Consider the following 19339-nt stretch of genomic DNA (forward strand, 5'->3'; position numbering starts at 1 on the left):
AGTGGCACAAGCATTCTTTAAAAGTCCAAAACAGCTAAAAATTTCAGTTTGTATCTTTAAATGTAAATGTTCCATCGGCCAACTTTCCATTCTTTGATGGAATATACTGTAGTAAACCATTTCAAGCCATATTGATTGAGACCAAAACACAATTTGTTAGAAGATGATGCAAGTCAATGCTTCTAATTCTGCAGCATCATGCTGAATTAGTTTGAGAAGATTATATGGTCTGATGAAGTTTGCTTCAAATTGTCAGATCATGTCAACAGGCACAACTGTGTATTGGCCATTCGAAATCCCCAACATCGTGATAGAAGAACAACTTAACCAACCAGATGTTAAGAACGAGTGGAATTTCATGTTTTGAAATCATTGGGCCTGTGTTCTTTGTTAACACAGTCAGTTCGATATCACATCTGAACATATTGAGAGATATCATACCATAACTGCACCAGCAACCTAATCATGCAGAACTGTTCTTCCAGCAGTATGCTTTGCTTCATTATCTTGAGAAGTGTTTGTCTTATTATTTCTTCAAAGGTGGATAGGTCAATAAGAGGGGCTCACATCTGGTGAGTATGAGCTTGGCACACCCAGGGTCCTGAGCTAGATATCATCATTCTTCTCTTTCTTGGTGATTCCTTTCTCTCTCTCTCTCAGGGTAACTTGAAATTTTTTTTTAGCTGGTGCAGCAGCATAAGCCTCCGGCTTCCTTGCACTATATGGCTAATAATAATAATAAGTGTCACTATGGTCACTAAACCTTACACCGATGGATTTGGGGGGGACATCATCATCATTAAGGACAGGGTGGATGGCTGAAATTATAGACAATCTAAAACACTTTATCACTGATCTTTCGGGAACTGAATGCAAACAGATTGTTGTGCCATTGTGTGGCAGACAGACTCCAGAAATGTGTGAACAGTGAAGACAAACAATTTCACCACCTAAAGAATTAGCTTTTCTATATGTGTTTCTCTCTTACACAGTTCATATATAACGACTGTAAATCTATACAAAATGAGCAACAGTTAACCTACTTTTGGCCCTTCCCTGACAGGCACAATTTGGCCTTAGTTGCCAAACTTTGTGCCAAAAAACCCATTAAAACCACCTACCAACCCTCCCCTGTATTGAACAAACGGGCATGTGTTCAAGGTTCTACTGGAACTTTTAGAGAGGCAATGATCTTAAAATGATTATTGTGGTGCTTTCTTTCGTACCTGGTCCTTCGTTGTGACTGGGTCCTTGGGATTTAGCACTGGATCACATTGATAGAAATTAGCATATACGGCAATTCCTGCGATTCCGGCCACCACAGTGAAACTTGAAGCCAGTGGCCCGCCAATTAATAATGACCTTTAAAATAAAAATATTTTAGGACACTGCCAAAAAAGAGAAAAAATAACTGACATTCTAAATATTACTTGCAATAATTTACAGCCTTATGTTATTTTCAATTAAAATTTATTCAATGATTTGTCATTATTTATTTATTTAATTGTTTGATTATTTGCAAATAAATAATTAAACATGTAATTATTTTCATACTCCTTCACGAAAATGCCTGTTGCGCTACTAAGTGATATGTGAATTTTTTGCGCATTATGATGCTGAATTGATATGTGAATTCTTATGTGAAATAGATCACAAATTTTTAATTAGTTTTATAATAATAATATAATTAAGTTAAAATAATTTTAAAAATTAAACTTTATTTAAAAAGTGAAGTCTATGAGAGTATATTGCAAATCTCCATAATCGATTGTGAACTACGCGTTAATTAAAATCATTGAACGTTGTTCGTTTGGCTGTATCTGTGTCAGAAGACTTGATTTGTGTATATAATTTTCTCAAATGCGTTCAGCCAATATAGGGCTTATTAAATTTAATAAACCCGGAGAAGATATTTTTATTTCATCAGACAGATGCAACGGTAAGTAATTCTGGAAATCCAGTACAATTTCACAAATATCTTACCACTACTATGATTTATATATTTTCTTATTATCAGTTACTGCTTCTTGAATTTTTGCATAATGACTTAAAAAAAAAAAAAAATTCGTAGTTACCATCTGGCTCTGCTGATCGGTGTTATAGTCATGATGCGTTGGATCTGGGCTTGGCTAATTGCAAATGATCTGAATCCGTCGATGATGCCTCCAATTATCACACTCCAAAATGTATATCTAACAGTGGGATCTGGATTAAAACTATAAAAATAACAAGAAACGTTTCACATTATCTTTTCTAAATTATTAAAATATGATAATGATCAAATGATTATAAAACTACTTAAACATCACCAGCTTATTTTTGTAGTAATAGTACAATGCATTTTCGTTTTTTGTTTTATTTTTTAGTGATTCGAAAGATGAATGTCTCAGAATATTAGTTGGCTGAATGAGAATAGAAAATCTATCGCCAGTATATTTATTTATTTATTATATTTTATGTATGTTTTGGTGGAGTAATTAATAATTAATATTGTATTAATCCATCAAAAACTAATGTTTTTATTTTTAATCCACATAAATGTAAAATATGCATTTTTTTCAACTGTTAAATTATTTCATTAATATTCGACCTTATATGTAATGATTAATAATTTAAAAAGGTAAACGAACGGGAGAGAATTTTTAGGAAACTAAAGCCCTTGCATTTAGTAGTTAAACCTTTATTACAATTTTTCTAATTATATTTGTAGCTGGTACAAATCATTTTGAATCATTATAACCTAATTCAGGTTGTTAACCACTTCCACCTTCAAATCATCGGCAAATAGTGAGTTTCCCAATGGTTCCTCGTCATTGTCTTTAATGAAGATTGGAAATAAAAGGGGGCCTACCAAAGATCCCTGAAGGGCTCCATTTGCTACGCTCTTTCACCGATATAATTCCAATATGGGCTTAGAAACGTCGTCAGTTTTAGTTTTATTGAATGTTCTGGGTGTAGAGTTTCTCAACATCGCAGAATTAATAAATTTCTGCTTTTAAAACTGAAGTTAACTGTTTTAATTGATTTAATCTAATTTTAATTTCATTATTACGTCATGCTTTCCTCTCGGTATATAAAATGAAATTAATTCGAACTTCGCGAACAAAAATGAAATAAAGTGATAAATTTCCAAAAAATAAAATGGACAAGAGTAAACCCATCAAAAATATTATGTATAAAACGGATTGAAATTGGAACAAGCGACTCCACCTTTTGTTGAAAGTGAGATGATGATCTGTGACGTGACGTAGGCATATTTTTGCTAGAATATTATGATGACTTTAGCTAGATGAGTTCAGTACTTCCTGATGTGCTCGAATTTTGAAACGGCTATTGGGCACCTGCTAAATAATCTTGCTGTAACTTGGTAGAAAGAAAAAATAATAAAATAAAGAGATGTGGGCAATATATGTTATTTCATACTTAAAAAATTGTACCCGTCGTCCTTGATCTGCGATCTTCCAAACGTTTCCAAATCCACCAACGTTCATCGAACCTTGAATTATGACCGCAAACAGAGTAGAAAACATGAGCAGACACTGGAAGACATCGGCCCAAAGTACAGCTTTCATCCCACCCTGAAAAAGAAATATCACACCATATTTTCATGCAAAAATGGGCGCGTATCAAATTTATATTACTATTAGATATTGGTGAAATAATGCAACGAAGCAAGCTTGCGCACAGTCAACCCCGAAAAATTCTCCACTTAATTGCGCGTCCCTTCATTTCAAATTACCTCAGAGGTAGCCGATGTACATCAAGTGTTATTTATTGGCTGATTGTCTGGTCTCTTTGTTTGTTTTTCTGAATGAAAAAAAAAAAAAAAAAAAAACAGAGTTTCTGGGAGAAAAACCTTAATGCCCTCGTCCGAGATCGCAATTACTTTATAAAATGGAATAATAGCACCTCTTTCTCTCTTCGGACAGTTTTCTGCGTATATTTGACAGGACTCCACGAACTGTTCCAGCTGCCTTCACGTAGAGAATGTCATATAATACAAGACCGAACCTCTAATGTAAAGTATACACTGATTAGCCGATTTATTAGGTACACCTATCTAATAGCGAATGCGTCCCCTTTAGTCTGCAGAAAAGCCTGGATTCGTCGTGGCATGGACTCAACGAGGTGTTGAAATGAATTTTAATGGCTAAATTGGATGGTTATCGATCTCTACTTCGAAGAGCTCGTTTCACCTCATTCCACAAGTGTGCTCAAATGGACTGAGACATGTGAATTGAAAGGCCCATCGCGGTAGGCTGGATTCACTCTCATATTCCTGAAATCAGTTCTGCACAATTCTGGTCTTGTGAAGTAGTCGCATTATCCCGTTGAAAGAACTCGTTCGTTGATGGATATACTGCAACCATGCAGGGGTGCATCTGGTTAGTAGCAATTTCTAAATAACTTCTGGAATCCAAATGTTGCTCCACTGGTATGAATGGCCCCAGTGTGCTGTTGTTGTTGTAGGGTTTTAGGCATATCAGCAACTTAGACCATATTGTTCCGTATATACTGTCTGTAAATTGCATTTGTTCTGTGGTCGATTTACTGTTTGCTGCACGAAAAGCCCGAGTTTCATGTTAAAAAATCGTACTAGTCTAGTAGTCTAGAAAAGGCCTGGTGATTATACCAATTGTGCTGCCTACGAGGTAGCAATGTTGGTATAATCACCGTCCAACACTATTACACCTGGCAGGACTGGACCAAGAATTCACGCAGTTTTCTCCATATTCTGATCCTCTCATCATCGTGAAACACCAAGAACCGAGACTCGTTCAAACTCTAAATCACACTAATTTTCAGTGCGTATGACTTTCTTTCTCAATAATATTTCTCATCATCACGAAACACGTGATTCTCCGTGATAGTATTTGCTTCGCTCTTTGTCACTCGTTTGGAGAAATCCGAGTTTCAATCAGGACAGGTAATTCAGTAGTCTAGAAAAGGCCTGGATTCAAATCCTTTCTAGGCGGGAGGAATTTTAATTGCTTCTTTTCGCACCTTGGCCAAATAAGTCGATTTCGGGGGAGCATTTTACTCTTGGAAAGTTTTTTTTTTTTTTTTCGTCCAGTATAACAGGCAAACCGGTCATAGAATGCACCCAGTTTACAGACACAGTACACTGAGGTTAGGGACCTCAGGTGGAAAGAGCAGGGGTTTCGCCCTTCCCTTGAGTTATACCTAGTTTTCAGTCCACACTGCATGCAAATTGGACTATGAAAACACATTTCTCCATAATACAAAGGAAACCTTATGAATTTTAGTAAGAAACTCGTATGAAGAATGGGAAATTTCAGAATTGCACTGAAGATTCCTTATCTGGACCCCAATGAAAGCGCAAACTATCCTCATGAGTCTCTTAGAAATTCGCTGCGCTTTTCACTTACTTAAGGGAAACTATTGGCACCAGTCTCTCATGAGCTAGCATTAGCATTAGCATTAGCATTAGTAGAGGCATTTGATGCAAGAAAGCAAGCTTATGCAGCATCAGCCAAAAAAAAAAAAATAAATAAAAAAAAAAACCCACTTCCACTTCACCCCTCTGTTCGTTCAAAATACCTGTCCAGCTGAGCCTTAAACTTATTTAGGCCATCAACCTCCATGACAAGGGATGGAAGTCTGTTCCACCAACCAACCACTCGCTGGCTAAAGGCAAATTTCCGCACGTCTATTCTACATCTGTCTTTCCTCAATTTGAATTTATGCCATCTCAGGTGATTATTCTGAGCGAGAGGAAGAATCCCATCAGCATTGAGCATTCTCAAACCATTCACTGCTTTATACACCTCTATCAGATCACCTCGCTGGTGCCTAGTCTCCAGACACTAATTTGCAAAACTTAAGCCTTTCTTCGTAAGAGCACCCCTTTGTTCCATTCACTAATCTTGTTGCCCTTCTTTGTACTCGTTCCAGCAGCTCTACATCCTTCTTGAAATGAGGCCTCCAGACCTGTATACAGTACTCTAGGTGTGGCCTGACCATTGCCTTATACAAGGGAACAATCACCTCCTTATCCCTGCTAGAAAAATTCCTATATATCATCGACAATACACCATGAGCTACTCTTGCAGCCCGTCTGCATTGCTCAGAGAACTTCATATCTGCCTGCACAACCACCCCCAAGTCCCTTTCATTCTCTACCACTGTCAGTGTAGTACCACAGAGTTGATACGTTGCTCTGGGGTTGCTGTTTCCCATGTGTAGTACTTTACATTTGTCAATGTTAAACTTCATTTGCCACCTCTCAGCCCATCTGCTCAACCTTTCCAGATCCTGTTGCAGCAGCATAGTGTCAGTAGTGTCCTTGACAACCCTGCCTACCTTTGTATCGTCTGCAAACTTCGACATTAAGCTTGATATACCATCATCAATATCATTTATGAATACAGAAAACAATAATGGACCCAACACTGAGCCCTGAGGGATAATAACATTAATAACATTAGTCCACGATGAGCAGTGTCCATTGATTACAACTCTCTGTCTTCTCCCCCTCAGCCACCCCTTTATCCACAGCAGCAATTTGCCTCCAATGTCACACTGCTCCAAATTGTGCAGCAGTCTTCCATGTGCAACAGTATCAAAAGCCTTTCTAAGATCCAAGTATATAATATCAAAGTTATTCCCTGCATCCAGTTCCTTTGTGACTGCATCATAGTATCCAATCAAATTGGTCAGGCAAGACTTCTCCTTAACAAAACCATGCTGCGTCCGAGCTATAACTGAAGTCTTGTCTAAATGATCCTGCAGTGCTGGTTTAACCAGTGCCTCCATTAATTTTCCAGGAACAGAAGTTAAACTAACAGGTCTATAATTACTTGTGTCGCCCTTTGATCCTCCTTTGTGAATTGGGGTCACATTTGCACATCTCCAGTCCATGGGTACTTCCCCTGAGTCCAAGGAAGCTCTCATAATTATGGCTAAGGGTTTGCCTACTTCCTTTGCTACTTCCTTTAATATAACTGGATAGATCCCATCCACCCCAGGTGCCTTTCTTTATCTTCAACAATTTCTCCTCCACTTTCTTCTCAGTTATTACAAGATTCTCTAGCTTACTGCTAGAGTTGAATACACCTCTGGCTTTCCCATCGCTAAATAACTCCTCATGTGTGAATATCGATGCAAAATATTCATTTAGTTTGTTAGCTACCTGAGCAGGATCATCAACAGTTGACCCATCGATATCAAGTGGACCAATCTGATTCATCTCCTTCCTTCTAGAGTTTACATAAGTAATGAACTCTTTGCTGTTTTTCTTTGCATCCCTTGCCAAAGATTTCTCGTAATCTGCCTTCGCCTGCCTAACCTCCTTTGTAACTTGGTTACAGATCAACTTGTATCTATCATAGGCTTCTGTGTCATGTGTTAATTTGTATATATCCCATGCATGTTTCTTCTCTGCCATATGCCTCATTTGTTCATCTGACATCCATTTAGGCCTTAACCTTGAACAATATTTCTTAGTTGGTATGTAAAGCCTAGTAGCTTCCAAGATAAGTTCCTTGAATGCTTCCCATTTTGAGTTTGCTGTTGGTAACATAATCAGTTGGTCCCACTGTATAGAATTTAAATACTGTCTCAGTCCATCGTAGTCGCCTTTAAGAAAGCAATAACCCTTCTGAGCTACTGAGGGTCCTACAGATTGTTGCTAATGTAACATAGTTGTGTAACTGTCTCAAATAATTTTGGCATGCTGCTCTTGCATACTAATTACTGATACGAAGAATCTTGGCTTCTTTTAACTTTAGCCATTCGCTAAGCGCTATTTGTTTAACGGTCTTATAAAGCCTTGCAATTGTGCCACCAATTGCATGAATTTATAAGACCAGCAGTGGCATCTACAGATATCGTTAGTCTATTCAGTAAAGCCGTATGTTTCTTACTGTACTGCAAAATAAATATGTGCATTGAAAGTGTATTAAACGAGTGCTGATCATACTTACGATTGCAGAATATAGGGAGCATGCGAATCCCAAGATTACGATAGAAACCAATTTACTTATTCCAGTAACTGCGCTGACGGCTATTGCTGGGGTGTACAGGACCACACTAATGTAAAACAACTACAAGGGGGAAAAAATATAAAGTTTAATTGGCAGTAATCATGAAACTAGAACAGTTATTAGAAGTAGTTACTAGATGTGAATAATTTCGACATAAATGTGAAATATATTATTTAAGTAATGAATATTTCCTATTAAAATTAATTGACAGACAGAGTTAAGCACTTGAAAAAAAAAAAATAATAAATAAATAAAAATAAATTGAAATGAAAATAAACTTTTATATTCCGAAAATATTGACACTCACCGTACTGGCTAAGAAGCAGATGGAGGCAAATATTCGCGAGACTTTGCCATATCTTCTTTCCAAATACTGAAAATAGCAGCATACAGTATTATTAGTTTCAATTCAGAAAAGCATCCTTTTCTGTAACACTAAATAGTAATAATTCATCATTTATAGTAATAAAAAAAAAAAACTAGACTTTTATGTGCGAACTGAGAAATTTTCATTTCTGCGCATCCGCCACGATGCCCATTCATTCCTCCAACCAGCGCATGGAAACAAACATAGTATCCACTGCTTTAGCTGCAATATACAATATATGGACAACCTATGTGATATGTATAAAAAATAAAAAATAAATAATAATAATTATCAGATTTCTATTGGTTCGATTTTAATGAAATTTGGGTTGCCTTAACAAATCTTTCTCGACAAATATTTTAAAATCCTTCTGAAAATCCATCCCTTGGGAATGGAGTTATTACTTGCAGATGGACGGACAAATTTAGAATAATTATCGGTTGATATTAGTTTGATTTTAATGAAATTTGGGATGACTCGACAAATCTTTCTTAAAGGCCCAAATATAAAATTTCATGAAAATGCTTTTATCCGTTTAGGTGAGATGGTGCGTGTGGAAGGTCAGATGGATATGGTGAAGATAAGAGGCGCATTATGCATATATCCTAACGCGCTTAATGAGATCAAAATTGATTCTAATAAGTTTAAAAGTAGAAGAAAAGTAGCCTCAGACCAAAATGATAATTGTGCCATCTGGTTCCATGTTAAAACAATTGGTCGCAACTTCTGTCCATCCTTATTTTCATTTCTTATATCCTTATAGTTTTGCTTCATCATCTGAAGACGAATCTGATCTACTAGCGACTTATTTTCCCTCGATCTTCTGCATTGATTAATCTCCCCCTCATCCTCCTCATACCATTTAGAAATATTGCACTCTCTTTTCAATGCTTCCTTTAGTTTTTCAACAGGGGTGTACAGGACCGAAATAATTTCAGCGTTGAGTATTTAACACTTATACTTACATATTGGACATTGTATATATCTCTAAGCGGTCCCAGTGGTTCCCCACGAAACCGCGAGAAATTCACTGTGAAGTAAAATCTGCCAACGGTTAGGTACACACTGGGGGAGGGGGTTATGTGTTAAACTGGTTGGTTGCTTGTTCTAAGGTTTTAGTGTCTGTGGTGTGGAATATAGTTCTACAGGATTGGCTCTTCCGCTCCTTTGAGAACACCAAAGTTGTAGCCTTTGCCGATGACCTTACGATCGTTGTGTTTGGAAAATCTAGGAGTGCTATTGAACGTAACGCCAATCCGGGCCTGTCTGATCTCTCCTCTTGGGAAGCCTTGAATAAACTCCGCATTAACCCAAGTAAAACCAAAAGGATGCTCTTTAAGCACAAGCTAGATCCCAGGCATCCACCACAGGTTAAATCTCTGGAATCCGGCTACCCATAGTTACTGACGCTACCATTCTCGGGGTGGTAACTGACCACAAACTGAGCTTCCTGCCACACATCACCCATCTTAGATCAAAAGTCAAGAAGCTCTCTGGTTCCATTATTCGTATCTCCAGGATTGACTGGGGCCTTTCCAAGAGGACGCTTCGTCTTTACTATAAAGCAGTCTTCCTGCCGATCGTCACATATGCAGCCGTTGCCTGGTTTCACTGAGTTGGCTTGGTCAAGATGAGAGACAGATTGAGTTCTATCCAACGTACAGTGCTACTGGCTATCCTTAGAGTTTGCAGAACAGTATCTACAGCAGCCATCCAGGTCATAGCTGGAACTCTTCCTCTGGATCTGTATGTCGCGTACAGAGGACTAGTATTTAGAATTAAAAACAACATCCCCACTAAGTTCCTTGACATCGAGCTTGATCTGGACACCGACCCAAAAGCTGAGAAAGCCAGATGCTACAACGAGTTAGTGAATATCTGGCAGACCTGCTGGGATACATCCCAGGTTGGGGTGGTTACTAGAAGATTCCTTCCTGATGTCACCTTTACATCCTCTAATTCTGTCCAATCCTGGCTTTCTCTCACCATGGAGACTTCCTTCCTGGTTACAGGACATGGTTTTCTTGATGAAAAAGTGCACCAACTAGGCCTCTGCACGACTGACCTGTGCTACTGCAGAGCCAAGGAAAACTGGAGGCACCTACTTTTTGACTATTCTGTACGAAGATTTGAGGCAAGGTTTAGTGAACACCATCCCAATATCTGAAAATCATTTAGACCAGTTACTCCTAACCCATGAACGTTTATCTGCTGTTCACAACTTTGCTACGGAAGTCATTGCTCGAAGGAGGAGATCATATAGAGTGGTCAGCACCCCTGCCATTGGGCCTGAAGTGGATTAGATAAAGGTTTTTATTTTTTTTTTTTTTTCCTCTCTCTATTTTGTCTGTCCTTCTGGAATGGGTCCCCAGAGGATCCTGGCCCACCTGATGTTGGCAGATAGGTGGGCCAATACTCTGGAGCTCTTTAGAGACTTCAAAATCGACCCGAACAGGTACTGCCATGACAAAGCCTACAGGAAGCTGATAGCAGCAGACTTGTATAATACACTACAAATTTAATGAAGAGGAGAGTGTACACTTCTGTGGAATTTGTGCCTATGAACTCTTGATCATCTGTAATGAACGATTTTTGTGTCAAGTGACTGTTGGTGTATTTATTGATTTATTTATTCTTATGTATTTTCTGATTTTCAAATGTTGCCATCTAATTTGTTGTAGGATGTCTGTATTAGCCACCCTCCTAGATAATATCTGTACAGGGGTGTTAGATAAATAAACTAATAATAATAATAATATCATAATTTTTATTTATTTATTTTTTTGTTGTAAGGTTTTAGGCTCATCAGCAACGTAGGCTATATTGCACCGTATACAATATGTCGGCAAATTGCATGTGTTCTGTGGTCGATTTGCTGTTTACTGGATGAAGAACTCGAATTTCCAGGAGAGAAAAAAACACGCTACTATCGCCTGAGACGAACTAACTCAGGTACGTTGTGAAAAATACATCAATGATTCCTCTAAGGTCATTGAGGGAATTTGAGCTCAGGTGTTTTTCATCCGGTTTGGGGAGGAGAGAAATTCTATCAGCTGTGCTACCCACGAGGGTATGTGTTAAGCGCCAAAGCAACCTAATGCTATCAGGTGACAAAAAAAAAAGAAAAATCAAATTATTATATTAGGATCGCCCGTAAATGATTACATATAGCTGTTTATGTATTATGTCTGTAAATTACGTGTGTTCTCTGGTCGATTTGCCTGTTTGCTAGACGAAAAACCCGCAGTCTGTACCACCTCCGCGATAGAGTGACCCATGCGTCGGGCACCCACTATCATCCCTCTTTCAAAGTCGGTTAACTCACGACGTTTATCCATACTGACATCGAATTACCGTCTGCGTGAATGCAGTGTACCTATATACTTGCCAAGCGGTTGGGTCGTCCACTGGCGGCGAGAGGGGTGACAGCGTCGCCTTTCCCAGGAACCAGGTGTCCTATGAATTATGTCCTTTCAGTATATTCTGTGGTTGATTTGCCAGTTTCGCTGAACTTAAAAACCGGATACCCAGAGAAAAAACTTCACGTTGTGAAAAAAAGTCCGTAAAAATTCCTCGCGTCATTGACAGAACTGAACCTTTTCCACCTGGTGTTGGGAGGACAGTGATTACACCTACTGTGCTATCCGTCAGAGCTTACACCCGGTCCTAGAAGGCGTCCCTGTGACCTATATATCTAATGTACTATGTTTAGCGTACTTATAGTGAAAAGCATAATTTTATATGTAACGAATGAATAAACCAGCTTTGCTAAAATGCATCAAACATCTCATATATTTGAAGTAAATCACTATGAGTTGTTTTACTCTTGCGAAATAAACAGCAGTGTTCTGCAAGTAGAGGTATATTTGTAATGTTATACATGGTTTTTATAATAAAAATATCCCTATTCAGAGCTGTGTGGAGGGCCATCTAATGGCCAGACTGAAGTTAAATTTAGTGTACGTGTATTCAACATGGTGAAGATAGCAGCAGAAAAAAACAGCTTAGTTCATATATCACCAGTGGTTAATATGGCGCTATTGTCTTTAGAAGAAGGAAAAAATATGCTGCTGGATTCAATGCAAAACGTATTCAGTGCTTGCCATACGATGTGTTCCATGCGGGTCCCACTGCTTTCAATGGCCCACGTTAACATGTTGCAATTGATGGCAGTCACATGACGAGTGCGGGTACAGGTCGTATCATAACACACCATAGTATGGTCTATAACCCTTGGGTACCGTGATACGATCGTGGTACTCTCACCGCCAAAAATCACATGCAGTAAGGGCGACGGAACCGGGTAGTCACGATGTTGGCTATGATCGGCTGATCAGTTTGTATCATCGGTGGAATGTCTTTGGAAAAGGTCTTGAACCAGAAGCGAACTGGCCATAAGACTTACCAGGGAAACCCCAGTGGGCCGGAAGCCGATGTGATTTTTAATATGGCGCTCTGACCTCCGATACATTCTATTTGTTGACTAATCAAAACTAAATGCACAAAAATCATAATAAGAAAAATATGGATCTTCCTTATCCACAGTAATATATGATTCAAGTCGTTTGGAAATGTTTTGTTTGCTTGTATAGCAGTCTCATCAACGCTGTTAGGGTTTGTTTGATAAAAGCAGCACCACCAGGTTGCTGTTGCGGCTAGCGGCTACCATACATATTGTAGTGTGACTGTGGCCTCTGTAGTGTGATTACGACAAGCGCGACTTCTCGGTACAGTATGTGGGATGGGAGAGGCGGTTGTGTAGGTTTTACGGACTCCACTGCATTGTGGAATGTTAACTCCTTATGCTCTTAATTCGCGTTAATTGAACCACCCATGGATTCGAGAACCTATATGAGCTTAGACCCAAAAACTGTAAAATTTAGTTTAATTTAGCAGTTGATGTGTAAAGTTAGTGTGATTCCTGAGAGTGCACACATTGAAATAAATATAGCTACGTATCTTTATATCTTTGAAAGTAGTGTTGTAGTTTAATGAATTTTGATTCTGTTGCAACAGCAAATTTAAATACAGTATTATATTAATGTTTCGTTAACCATTGTTTGATCTGTTATTTTGATACTGATACTGATTTTGATGCTGTGCACATGGAAGATTACTGTTCAAACTGGCGCAGTATGGCATTAAGGACAAGTTGCTGCTATGGATAAAGGGATGGTTGAGTGGGAGAAGACAGAGAGTGGTAATCAATGGACACTGCTCTTCGTGGACTAATGTTATTAGTGAAGTTCCCCAAGGTTCGGTGTTGGGCCCGTTGTTGTTTTCTGTATATATCAATGATATTGATGAAGGTATATCAGGGTTAATGTTCAAGTTTGCAGACGATACGAAGGTTGGCAGGGTTGTTAATGACAGTACACTACTGCAACAGGATATAGAAAAGTTGAGCAGATAGGCTGAGAGCTGGCAACTGAAGTTTAACATTGACAAATGCAAAGTGTTGCATATGGGTAGCAGTAACTCCAGAGTAACGTACCAACTGTGCTGTACTATACTTATGGTAGTGGAGAATGAAAGAGACCTGAGGGTAATTGTGCAGTTAGATATGAAGTTTTCTGAGCAGTGCATACAGGCTGCGAGAGTAGCTCACGGTGTCTTGTCAATGATTTACAGGAATTTTGCTAGTAGGTATAAGAAGCTGATTATCCCCTTGTATTGTATATAAGGCAATGGTTTTATTTATTTATTATTATTATTTTTTCTCTCGCGCTCTGCCCTGGGCTGGGGCTCCCCAGGCCAGGCCAGTAAACCCTCTCTCTTTTATTTTTATTTATTTATTTTATTTTTTTATTTTTATTATTTTAAAATTTTTTTTATTTATTATTTTTTTCCCCTCTAACAATTATCCTGGATTGGGCTCCTTTGGGCCGGGGGAATCCTCTTCCTCTCTTCTCCATCTCCCTCTTCACTTTGCACTTATTTCATTTTCCTCCCAGGGAAACTCGTTCCCCAGGGAGGAGGGCGAGCAGATAGTACAGAAAGCCTTGCCTTCCCACGGCTAGGGACGAGTACCTTGAAGCGGTTGTCGAGGTGATCGCTGCTTCTTGGTAGCCAAAAGGCCAAAACACAATATACAATACTACGCTACAGAACACACACACAAAAGCTCACAGGCAAATTTTTTCTGGCCCATCACTTTCTCCCATGAGGAATGAAAAACTTTTTTTTTCTCTCTCTCTCTCTCTCTTACCGTCCTCTTCCACTATCCCGTTCAACCGGCACGGGACCGCGATCCTGTGCGGGATGAACACCTTTTTTTTTTTTTTTTTCTGCATGACACGCACTGGCCTTATCTTGACAGAGTCTGTAAAAACTGAACAGAGCAACGAGGCGGAGATGAACTTTTGTTCTAGGAGCCGCCCATACAAAAACACAAAAATACAAATGATCAGGACACACCTTGAAAGCTACTTGCACGAGTACCGAGAAGAGCAACGAGACTGGTGAATGGAACAAAGGGTTGCTGTTACCAAAAAAGGCTTAAGTTCTGCAAATTGCAGCGTCTGGAGGCCTTTGAATGGTTCGAGCAGGCTCAATGCTGATGGGATTCTTCCTCTTGCTCAGAATAATTGCCTGAGAGGGCATAAATTCAAATTGAGGAAAGACAGATGTAGGATAGATGTGCGGAAATTTGCCTTCAGCCAGCGGGTGGTTGATTGCTGGAACAAACTTCCATCTGTCGTTGTGGAGGTCGACAACTTCAAGGCAGAACTAGACAAACATTTGGAGTGAATGGATGGGTGAAACGGGAAGGGTTTTTTTTTTTTTTTTTTGCTTTCTGGCATTATATGCCTCGACTAATGCTAATGCTAATTGTGGCTGTGGCATACGATTCCTTTATTGATTTCTCGCTCTTAAAATATGAATTGATTCATGTGTACTTATTTAATTTTTTATATTGAATCAATATCATTATCAGTTATATTATTCTTAAATTATATTACTATAATTTCTTTTGAATTAAAAAGTTAAAATAAACAACGAATTAAATGAAGCAGTAATTAAAACAATGATATATTAATATTTAAAAATGCATAATCATAATAACCGCACATTTTATATGAAATGAAAAAAAAAGTAATTTTTTTTCTTTCAAATTGTTCCTTTACCATAGTGTTTTTCAACCGGGGTGCTGCGGCACTTTAGACTGCCGCCACAACATTCCAGGGGTGCCACGTAATATGGGTTTAAGTTACGTAAACTTTTTTTTTTTTAAATTTATATATTTATTTCATTATAAAAAGGTGTACGGTACTTTTTAATTTTGTCGTGATCTATAATTGATATTTATTTAATTCCTCTATATAAAGAATAAAATTATTATATATATATATAATTTGTATTATGAATTGTAATTTTGTTTATAGTCATATTATTGTAATAACTATCATATAACATATTTTTTTAATATTATATATATATACACAGAGAGAGAGAATCGGATCTAACAGTAGAAAATTGGGTAGGAGTGCCACAAAATAAAATAAATTACTTAGGGGTGCCGTTATTAAAAAAAGATTGAAAACCATTGCTTTACCAGCTTCGAAATTAACTGTATTGATGCTGCTAGATGTAATATTAATTATATTTGAAATTCTATTTAATTATATTTATTTATATAAAATATATTTAAAATTCATTACAAAATTAATGATCGATAATTACTCTAGTTATTTGTTATACCCCCCCCCCCACACTTTTTCACATTATGGCCATAAACGCTAGTATGAGGCCGCTACAAGTTTTTCCCGATAAGAATTTTTGACCCATCCGCTTGTGTTTTGAACGTATCAAGCAATGTATGATGGTGTTCCATCTTGCATAAATACGTTAAATTTTGGCCATCTCCATTGTTGGAGCGTAGAAATGATGAAGGTTTCCAGCAGAGTAGGATACTGTCCATCAAGCCTAAATTACCTAAATGAAGACTGATGCTCCAGAGGATGTTCCATTGCCACATTCCCTCTCACATACCTGTCATGCATGCGATCATTCGTGCATGGATTCATGGCAAGAACTAATGTCTTTCTGTTATCTGCATCATCCACTTTAAGCTCTTGCGATATGTGAATTTCATGCAGATAAAGTCGAATCACCTTCTTTAATACCTTCCATGCTGAGAATCAGGCATATCCAATTGCCGTGCAACAGAGCTAGGCTATGCTAAGTTCTTCTCGCCAGTTGCGACCTCCTCCACGCTTGCTTTTAATGGCTTTCCGCCCCATACATGCGCCATGCCGAAGCTCTCTCTTTCCTCCAATTTCTTTATTATCTGTCTTACTTAACGTGGTATTCGATTTTTCCAATTGATTCACTGCCGTTGGTATTTCTGCTGCTATATTGCTACCGTTTACGTAACTTCACTAGGAGTGCACGCTCTTATGAAGCGAGTCGTGTTGCTTACTACTGTTGTGAACTTTCCCATGTCCTTTGAACCCCAAAAGCACAACCGTAATATGCAAAATACATCGGCGTTAGTGCCATTTTTTCTCCTGTTGGAGATACTGTATGTTAGAAATGTTTGTTCTGTCATTCTCGCTACCCTCATGTTGCGGACTACAAGTACGTACTGCCTTCGTGGGTAGCACAGTTATTAGAAACGCCGTCCTCCCCAGCCAAGTGGAAAAAACCCGAGTTCGAGTCCCCTTGACGATGGGAGGAATTTTTATGGGCCTTTTTCACAACATGGCTAAGTTAGTCGGTCTCAGGTGAGGGTAGCATGATTTTTTCTCCCGGAAAGTCGTGTTTTTCGTCCAGCAAACAGAAAATCGACCTCAGAATACACGCAATTTACAGACAATATACACGGAGCAATATGGCCTTAGTCGCTGATGCTTCTAAAACCATACAACAACAAGTACATTTCATTTCAGTGTGACTATCAGATAGCACCCCAGCCATCCCCGAATAGGAATAGCTTAATAATAAAGACCTTGTTCTCCTGCTTAGGGATCGGTGCTCTTTATCTGTAGTGCGAAGTGGGGAAGGCAACTTGTGGTGATTTGTTTCGTAATTTGAGATGTTTGGGACATTTGTAGCAGACTTTTTCTTTATTTATTATTATATTTTATTTATTTTTATTATTTTTATTATTATTATTTTTAATTATTTCCTTTCGAATGTAAAGTACATAAAAAGCTTTGTAATTTGAAGAATATAAAATTACGTAATAATGACAATGTAAAAACACAGTCTGTGTTTCTTTTGTTTATATTTTTAGTAATTACCGTAAATTTTACAGTAAATTATAGTAAAAACTCTAGTTACTGTAATTAGTAATTTGCTTTTTCGCCAAGTACAAAATGCTTTCCATTTGCTTATATAATTATATATAATTTGCTCTTTCGTCAAGTATGACATGCTTTTCCATTTCATTTATGTGTTATACTTGGATAACTCGAGTGTTCTAAAAGTGTGACTTTAAATTTTTCGGCATTACATTTAATTAATCATTAAACATTCGTATTCATTAGAATCTGTGAACTAAATGATGTGTATGCGTCTTTTATATCTTTATTTATTTATGATTTATGCTTTAAATGGCATCACTGGCGTCCCATGTAAAGGCCACAGGATATGAGTATCCTGTGGCCCTTACATAGGCTACCCCCCTCCTTCTTATGTCTAAAATAATGTAGATTTTTTAGTGCTGCACGATGATTAAAGCTTTATGATTCCCTGGATGCACTGCTTTAGCCACTCCCTTTAACTGGTTTACCCCCCCCCCTCACACACACACTCTGGAATTGCTACTGAAGGCATATAAAAAGAACGTTTTTCAACTGTTAAGTTTTACTTATTATGTGATTTGTCAGAAAGATTTTTAATTTGACCATTTTCCTTTGCTGCCGAGACTACTCTACTAACATCCATGCTGTCTTATGCCTAGGAATAATGACTCGCATATTTAACAGCAGGAAATATTCGACACCGATGCATTGATCATAAAAGACAGCAAGAAGAGAGGGAGAGAGAGAGAGAGAGAGAAAAAAAAAGCGTAGTCATCATTATTATTATTATTATAAAATACCTTTTCTCCTTTTTATGATATTTTTCTGCCCCGTGACGGGTACTGGTACCAAGTGCATGGGATGGTTGTGTGCGATTATTATTGTTATTATTTCTGTTTGTCGAGGAACTTTCACACTATCCTACAGGTGTTCAGTGTCGTGGATTTCTGGAGTTCCCTGTAAATGTTCTCTAGGAGGCCTATTGTTGCTAGGTTCTTATGGAGGCTCTTTGGCACCATGCCTGTGGTTGACACGATGATCGGGATGGTCATTTCTTGCTCCCTGCCACATATCTTTGACTTCCTCTCTTAGGTCTGAATATTTCTTGATCTGTTCCTCGTATGTTTTCTGGAGGTTGCTGCTGCTGTTGGGCAGCATTGTTTTGTCGATCAGGTAGTTAGCTGTCTCTCCTTGTCAATAGGTGTTGTCTGGTCTGTTGTGCAGAACCGTCTTGTCCGTTATGATGGTGCGGTCCCAGTACAGTCTGTGAGTAGAGGTCTCTAGTACGGCCAGAGGCTCGTACTTGTAATACGGTAATCTTTCTTTGATCAGCTGGTATTTTTGCGATAGCTTCAGATGTGTTATCCTGGCTACCTGGTCGTGTACTCCGTCTGGGTGATCACACTGCATCCTGCGGTGATATGCTGGATTGTTTCTGGGCTAGATGGAATCGTCGACATGTCTCATCTCCGGGATTTTTGGTGATGTAGTTCTTGAAGTTGATTACCTGGTCTTGGATGGCGAGCATGAATCCTTCGGTCTCGGGAAAGAGCCTTTCGTTCGTGAGCCAAGCGTTGGAAGCCATCTTGTCTACGTAGTAGCCCAGTGGTCAGGAGCGAGAGTGCATAGCACGCGTTCTTTGAGTGGACCGAGGTTCTAGCCCGTGACTGCTAAATACGATAAATATTTGTATTGACGATTTATTGTAAACTCTACTG

At 38.4% G+C, this 19339-nt stretch overlaps 1 protein-coding gene across 1 annotated transcript in view; it reads right to left on the minus strand.

The window, feature by feature from the left end:
* LOC150079596 (putative sodium-dependent multivitamin transporter) overlaps positions 1-19339 on the minus strand; it is a 44437-nt gene that overhangs the window by 11521 nt on the left and 13577 nt on the right. Inside the window, exons 3-7 of the mRNA XM_090383378.1 lie at positions 8314-8379; positions 7947-8066; positions 3424-3578; positions 2076-2216; positions 1227-1362 (exon numbers count right to left, since the gene is read on the minus strand). Of these exons, the coding sequence (XP_090239504.1) occupies positions 1227-1362; positions 2076-2216; positions 3424-3578; positions 7947-8066; positions 8314-8379 (618 nt within the window). The remainder of the gene's footprint in view (positions 1-1226; positions 1363-2075; positions 2217-3423; positions 3579-7946; positions 8067-8313; positions 8380-19339) is intronic.

Source organism: Mastigoproctus giganteus, chromosome 10 (genome assembly GCF_048544385.1).
Source record: "Mastigoproctus giganteus isolate SK-2022 chromosome 10, ASM4854438v1, whole genome shotgun sequence".
Lineage (NCBI taxonomy): Eukaryota > Metazoa > Arthropoda > Arachnida > Uropygi > Thelyphonidae > Mastigoproctus > Mastigoproctus giganteus.